The sequence below is a fragment of the Charadrius vociferus genome, unplaced genomic scaffold (assembly GCF_000708025.1).
Source record: "Charadrius vociferus isolate BGI_N301 unplaced genomic scaffold, ASM70802v2 scaffold266, whole genome shotgun sequence".
NCBI lineage: Eukaryota > Metazoa > Chordata > Aves > Charadriiformes > Charadriidae > Charadrius > Charadrius vociferus.
In genome coordinates this window covers 464313-472218 of record NW_009649114.1, presented here as the reverse complement: position 1 = coordinate 472218, position 7906 = coordinate 464313, and the positions used below count along the sequence as shown (strand labels likewise).

Here is a 7906-nt window from a genome sequence, read left to right as displayed (position 1 = left end):
CCAGCCCTTTCTCTTTCCAGCCGGTGTTTGGCTTCATTCGGGGACGGGGAGGGAGCACTCACAGTTGGTGGGCACTGCAGTTGTAGAACTTGAACTCTGTGCTGACAAACGTCCTCCCCGTCTCCCGTGACTTCAGCTGCAGCACGACACCGAACCAGTCTGGGGATGCAAACCAGAGCCTGTCAGTCCCAGCAGCAGTAAGGAGGGAAGCAACAGCAGACACGGGGGCACCCGCTCCCCGCCTGCCAGTGTGCTGAGCCATCTGCTTCTGGGGTAGAAGGTGGAAGTCAGGTTGCTTTCGTCTCCCCGCCATCAGGACCCCCACCCCTGGTGAGTCTGCAGCAGTTCCCCGAGCCAGCGGCTGAGCATCCCCCGGGCCCTCGAGCACCCCGGGGTGCCGGGCTGGCTGTCTCCAGCAATGCCTCCACCAAACCAGACTTGGTGGCAAAAAGCACTGGAGACACAGGGTCTACACGCTGCCTTGGGTCACAGTTGAAATGAGTCTGGCATTCCATCCCGTTCCCGAAAGGATTCCATCTCCAGTATAAAACCACAAATTCAGTCTACTCTGAGAAGCAGCCCAAGACTAGAATGGGAGACAATACTGGAAATGAGAGCATTGGCGGAGCTCTTTAGGAGCCTCAGCACTGGGTTAATGAAGAGCAGATTGCTCTTCCCGAGCTGCTGTGGGGAAGTCCGCACTGGCTCTGCTACCACGGTGGCTCTCGGCCCCCAGTGTTCACCGAGTCTCAGGCTCCATATAATGCCTTAGAAATACAGAGGTATCGGCAGGGAAGCACAGTTGACACCTGGAGGGATGCCATGGAGAAAACGAGTTTTAAGCAAGTAGCGTTTTGGTTATGGGAAGAGAAAGGATGACAGCAGTGACATTAATGAAGAAACAACCCAAAGATCGGGACTGAAAAATAGAAACTGCATCCGCCTACTCGTGGGTACTGAGCCAGGCCCAGGGGAGCGCTCCTGCTCTCCAGAACCCCCAGCGTGGCGAGGCTGTGAGCCCCTGCCCCGCTCATAAGCCACCCCGGGGGACAGAGGGCTCCTGTCCTGTCTGGGGGATGAGTCTGCAGCGCAGGGGGGTGTAGGGACAGGGCAAGCGCACGGTGCTGCCTGCTCGCAGCCTGTCTCGCCCTGTGTGGGATGCGTTCCTTAAGGATGAAGCGTATTTAGCTCCCTGGGTTCAGTGGTCTTTGACAGGAGCACGAATTTCTCCAGCAGCAGCCCCAAAGGCTCTGTTCCACCCAGGAGACACTTCCAAACCCACGCCATGCTTCCTGCTGGCGCAGATGTCACGTTACCATCCAGAAGTCCGTTACTTACCCTGATCCACAGGTATGGCAGGAACATCTTTGGCAGCTGGTGAAACACACACAACCCGGTTGCCCGAAACCTTCCCTTCCACCTCCGTCAGGTTCCCGAAGAGGCAGGTGACACCAGCCGCCAGGTCTGGAGCATCGCTCACCAGCAGGCTGAGCTGCAGGCGGGGAGAGGGGGGGCGGAGGGGAGAGGAGACACAGCCAGCAATCTGTTAGCGTAGCAGGCAGAGCTGCCCGAGCTTCCCCCGCATTCCCAGTACCTGCTGTTTTCCCGTTCCAGACTGACCCCCCGAAATTACCCATCCGCCCACAGGCGGCAGCTGGCCGCCCTTTCATGGGAAGTGGAGGAGGAAAAAGAAAGCCAAGGATGCGGGTTCTTCCCCGACACGGAAACGCCTTGCTGAGCCTTTGGGCACTGCAGGTCAGCAGAGGTGGCCATGGCAGTTTTTTTTCCCCCTGTTCGTTTTACAGAAGCACTGCCACCCTCCGTGCCCGTGTCAGGAATCCGTGGCAGCGGCAGCGGCGCGGTGCCTCCCATGCATGGGAGCAGCGCCGGGTGCCCCAACACCCCTCTGCCCGCACCGCAGCTCCAACAGCCCGTGCGGGATGGACAGCCCTGTCCCCACTGTCCTCATCACGAATGGGGACCGTGCCCATGGCAAAGCGGTGCCTGAAGGGGTGAGTGCCCTCCCAACGGCCCCGCGCCATTCCGGGGGGAGCGGGAAGGGGCTGCAGCGCGGCCAGCTGCTGCGGGGCGCCGGGGGGCTCGCAGGGCAACAGCTGGGATGCTTCAGAGAGCCGGGCCCAAGCACAGCTCGCAGATGAGCTTTTTGGGAAACAAAGCCTTTCCTTTCAACAGCTAATGAAACCGGACCAAGAGAAATGTGAGCTGAGGCCCACGGGGAAGGGGAATTTGTTTCTGCCATCCCCACCCCCTGCTTCCCCGGCTCGGATGACCCCTTTCCTCACCAGTCCCTCCGCGAGCCTGACTTCATGGGAAAACATTTGTGCTGACGGGCAGGGAGAAAGGCTGGAGAGCAGAGTGTTCGCTGTGAACCTGAAACATGCTGGAGATGCCTCTCAGCAACAGGTCTACCCCTTCCCCGCCTGCGGGCAGCACCTACCGGGAGGCTGTGCTCGGAGACGGAGATGCTGCTGGGCTGCACGGTGATGCTCATGCACTGGCTGATGCTGCCGGCAAATCGGTACGGCTCATCGGCTCGCTCGCAGCTGTCCCTCGGGGACCCCCTGCCACACACGAGCACACATCAGAGCCCACAAAGCACCCGGGGAGATGTCAAACGGCACCAGGGGTGAGCTAAACAGGAGGGCAGAGCCTCGGCCGGGGGAAGGGGGCGTTATCAGCAGGACCAGGGGCGATGCTCTGCACCGGGACCAGGTATGGGGCGCACTCTAGGGTCAAAAGGCACTGAAAAATATTCTGTGATCAGAAGAAAGGCAAACTACAAGCATCTCAGGAGCAGCTCCCAGTCCCGCCTGCACTGGGACACAACCCAGAGGTGCCAAGTGCCCTGTGCCGGCGGTGACAGCGGGCGCTGTGGGTGCGGGGTGACCAGGCACTCTGCGCTGCTTGGCCGGAGCCCCTGCGAGCCATAAATCCATAATCTCTGCAGAAACTAAACCGTAAAGCAGTACCAGGCAGTAACAAGATGATGCTTCCATTCTAATTAAGGCAAAAACCCATAGTTCATTAATCGTCTCCTCCTGGAGCCGAGGAGCGTGGCAGGGCCAGGAACGGGACTTTCCCCTAGGGCAGCCGCTGGCTGTGCTTTGGCTGCTTTTCACGCCTCGGACTCCCGGCTCTCTCCCATTCCCGCCATCAGGAATGCAAGCCTCCAGCATGCCAAAGTGACTAGGAGTGCTCCTAGCATGCCGTGTGCTCCAGGACGGTCGTTACCCCTGTTCTTCTATTGCAGGTGGCCTGGGAGTGGAGTGAAATTAAGTTGCTTCCAGCAGGTAGAGGAGCGCCCAGCAGGAAACGAATTAAAAATTAGCAGTGTTTCAAACCAGACATCAGAGACCGCACCGCAGCACTGCCATCCCTCAGTGAGCTTCTATTTTATGTCACTTGGGAAATTTTTTTTTCTTCCACCCCCCCTCCCCCCTCCCTGGGCGCGGATGACATATTGGCCTTTTGGTGTTAATGGTCTTAACAAGGTATCAGCAAACTTTATCACTTTTCACTCATTGCTGATCTCGGACCCGATTTCAAATGGTGGCGCAAAGGTCAGAGGACCGAGACGCTGTCACCAGCCCCACACGCCACCAGCAAGTTCCCTTCTGACAGTTACTTGAGTGTACACGTTACTGGAATTAACGAGGTGCTGCTGTCACACCGCCTGTTCCCCCGCTTCCCTGGGGGCGGCTGGGGCGGCCTCAGACACACACGTGCATCAGCGGAACACCTCCTGCCCACGCAGGGGCTGAACTCTGCCGCGCACGTCTCGCTCTGACCCGCTGACAAGCACCCGGCAAAGCCGGAGCTTCCCGCGCTGAACCGGTGGTCCCGCACCCTCCCTGCGAGGCCGTTTGCTTTTGATGAAGAAAAGCGGAGTTTACACCTTCCCTTTCCAAACCTGCCGTGTGATGCCCGGCAAGCAGCCTTGCTCTCCTCACCCTCCTGGGGTTTTTCCCTTTTTTTTTTTTTTTTTTTTTTGGAGTAAAAGGGACCTAAATATGAATGCTGCCAAAGGAAGAATTATTGAGGTTTAAGTGAATCTGTAAGATAGCTTTAAAGTGAGCTCTTGACTGGAGCCTTTATCTCATTGACTCGCTGGAATGGCTCTTTTTTATCATACTATTTATGGCAACAGCCCTAACAGAGATAAATAGGTCTGTAGACAATAACACACTTCCAGAGAGCAGCATATGGAAGTCCTGCAGGTTACAAATCCCACTGGGCTGAAGAGACTCTTTAACAATCTCCTTGAGGCCTCCGGGTGCTCCCAAAGAGCGCTGTCTGTAGCTGAGGAGGAGCGGAAGATCCTTCTCTCACATGGAGAGGATGAACTTGCACGGGGAGCAAACCCCTGGCCGGGAGGACGCGGCAGAGGCGCTGGGCAGGGACGGGCTGCTCGGCCATCGCGCCGCTACTCCAGGGTCCCCGGGGTGAGCAGAGGAGCTCTGCAGAAGGACGAGCACTTTTCCCTTCCCGCTGGTTTTTAGCCCCTTCTCAAACGCCCTGCGTCCAGGACTCGTCGAAGCTCGGTGCCAGGCACGCGCTGCCCACGGCCACCACCTCATCAAGCATCACTTTGGGGGCAGGAGCGCCGGGTCTGCCCCGCTGCCTGCGCCCAGCCCGCGGCCGGCTCCCTCCCGCGTCCAGGTTCATCCCTAGAGCCACCCCGGGCAGCCCGCGCTGCCAGCGCGACCGACCCCGCTCCCGGAGCTCACTGATGAATCCTCACAGATAGCTCACGCACGAGCATCGCTCCTGTCATTACCCTCAAATTCCAGGTACACACATGTGTGTGCAAACACCCCACTGTGCGACAGAGCTTTAAGCCCCAACTCAGGTCTTGAAGAGAAGTAGTGAGGGACTGGAGCATCTCCCGTATGGGGAAAGGCCGAGAGCGCTGGGACTCTTCAGCCTGGAGAAGAGAAGGCTGAGGGGAGACCTTATTATTGCATACACGTATCTAAAGGGTGGGCTGAAGGAGGATGGAGCCAGACTCTTCTCGGTGGTTCCCAGTGACAGGATGAGGGGCAATGGGCACAAGTTGGAACATAGGAGGGTCCGTCCAAACACAAGAAAAGCTTCTTTACGGTTGGGGTGACAGAGCAGTGGCACAGGCTGCCCAGGGAGGGGGTGGAGTCCCCTTCTCTGGAGGTTTTCAAGCCCCGCCTGGATGCAGTCCTGAGGGATGTGCTCCGGGCAATCCTGCTTCAGCGGGGGAGTGGGACTGGGTGATCTCTAGATGTCCCTTCACACTCTGAAAATTCCGCAATTCTGTGATGCCATAATACATAACGAGCACACAAGGAAAGCTTTATGTAATATTGGATAACAAAAGCTTAGCCCTGGACAACTCGGATCCTTTTACGTTTCCTCTATTATTCCTCTCTGGCTGGCAGCACGGAAGGCAGGACGCACTGCCTGATGCCACCTGGATCGGGGCAGTTGTCCGTCCGTCCCTCTCACATCCGTACCTGTTCAGACATCCAACACGCCATTTAAAAATCTGATTTTTTTTCTGGCTCCCTGGTAGCTCAGTACCTGCACGCCCACGCTTTGGCTGAGCCTCCGGCAACGGCAGCTGTGGATGCCCGGAGAGGAGCTGCCGCGCGGGCTGGCCTGCCCTGCTCCTCCCCGCAGAGATTCCCCGACCTGCCGCGGGGTCTCGCTCCCCCCAGGACACAGACCCCGAACCCGAGGAGTGAAACCCCACCACAAGCAGTGGGGAGAAGCGACCGCATTTCAATCCCCGACCGAGGCGCAGTGCTGGTGTTCACCAGACCCGCGCTTGCCCAGGCGGCCGGCCACCCTCTTGCTCTTTCAAGGACGAGAACGTCTTCTCTTCTGCCCCTCACCCTTTTCACCGGCCCTCGGAAACCCCAGCGTGAGCAGCGCGCCCTGACCCGCAACCCTTCCGCTGAGCGAAGGAGCAGCTGGTCCATCTGGCAGGAGGGACGTGTAAGAATTAGAGGAGAGAGATGACAAATGAAATACAAACACTCCGGCACTTGGGGCCTCCAAACAAATATGACAGAGGCTTCAGGAACAGCAAGATAAACTCAATTATTTACAGCTTAAGACAAAAGCTAAAAAATGATCGTTGCTCTAAGTGGGCCACGAAAGTGCAGGCGCTCAAAGGAAGGGTTGAGAAATACCATCAGGGAAGAAACCCTTGTTGGGAATAGGTTAATGCCAAAATGTCATGGCCAAAAGGGCAGAGGAAATGACACGTTTCTCTCCTCTTGACATTGAGGGTTTTCTCTCTGCAAAATGAAGATAACAACCTTTACCTGCTTCCCAGGTGGTTTATGAAGATTCAGTTCATTAGGATCAGGTGACCACTCGGTGATCCTTGCAGAGGAGCTGCTGCAGGGGTCCTAGGAGCAGTACCAAACACCTTCACCCACAGACACTTAACGCAGCCGTCCCCTCCTGCTGCACGGCGCAGCAGCACTGGGCACCAAAAGGCCACTGTGCCCCGGTGAGCGGATGCTCTCCTACCCCTACAGCTGGTTCCTGGGAGCACCTACAGACATGCAGCTCAGGCCAGATGCTGAGTACAGCATGTCCCTTTTCCTTGCTTCCTTGTCCCCTCCCTATCACAGAATCACAGAATGGTTTGGATTGGAAGGGACCTTAAAGCCCCCCCAGTGCCACCCCCTGCCCTGGGCAGGGACACCTCCCCCCAGCCCAGGTTGCTCCAAGCCCCGTCCAACCTGGCCTTGAACACCTCCAGGGATGGGGCAGCCACAGCTTCTCGGGGCACCCTGCGCCAGGGGCTCACCGCCCGCACAGGGAAGAATTTCTTCCTATCAAAAGGCTGCGGTGGCTTTTGTCCCCACCGCTGGAAAGGCGCAGGGGACCACTGCCCCGAGGGAAGAGGTGAAGGGATGAAAATTACTGCCTTCTGACAGAGCTGGGACAGTAAAGACTTTCGGACACAATAGCACATACAGTGTCTTAGCTGGAGGGCTGGACAGACTTCTCTGAGAGGAGAAAAGCGAAAAAAAAAAAAAAAGATGCCCCGGGCACCTGTGCCCCACATTGCCGTGCTGCCGGCGGGGGCTGCTCTGCCACCGCCCCGGGCCCTGCCCGCCCGCGGGATGCTCAGGGCCAGCGCCTGCAATGGTTCTCCTGCATCTCCCCAAGCGTGGCCACGGCCCCCTGCAAACCAAGCAAGCCGCGGGGAGCCAGTTCGCCCCCCAAAGCCCGCGGGTCCTGAATCCAGGCCGGATTTGCGGAGGAGCCTGCCGTATCCCTGCTCCCCTTCCAGCACCTGCTCCTCAGGCATGTGGCCAAGCGCTGCTCGTGGGTCCCTCAACTCTGTCCGTGCATTTAACGGGGCTGCTCGGCAAGCTGGCACCCGGCCGGAGGGAATTCTATTCCTCTCCTCGAGGCTTTCCCCTCCTCCTCCGATCTGCCTTTGCCTGGTGGTCCCCCTTCCGCCTTAGGAAGTGATGGTTGTTATGGCAGGAGAGAGAAAGGAAGGACACAGACACCTCCTGAATGCAGAGAGTGTTTCCTGGAGCTCCCCTGAAAAAAAAACCAACCCACAACCCCAACTCTTCGCCCTCTGTGGCTGTCGGTGAGCGTGGGGGGCTGCCAGCTCCCAGCCCCACGCCGCCGGCGCTGCCCCACGGGGATGGCGGGAGCACCGAGCCCTGACCTGCCATGCAGAATTTAAACATCTCTTCCCGATACGTTTAACAGGTCTCGGTGCGCTGCTCCGTGCCCGTGCTGTAACCTCTCTGACAGCAAAGTCCCGCTCGTATAATCAGCTCTACTCTTGCCTTTAAAAATTTCCCGTCAGTCGCGAGGGACTTGCGGCTTGGGCACGCAGGAGTCCATCGTGTCCACGGCACCCTCTCCGTGCGGT

At 58.2% G+C, this 7906-nt stretch overlaps 1 protein-coding gene across 1 annotated transcript in view; it reads right to left on the bottom strand.

The window, feature by feature from the left end:
• Positions 1 to 7906, bottom strand: part of PLXNA2 (plexin A2) — a 167704-nt gene that overhangs the window by 60271 nt on the left and 99527 nt on the right. Inside the window, 3 exon segments of the mRNA XM_009888264.1 lie at positions 63 to 159; positions 1339 to 1492; positions 2459 to 2582. Coding sequence (XP_009886566.1) covers positions 63 to 159; positions 1339 to 1492; positions 2459 to 2582 — 375 coding nt within the window.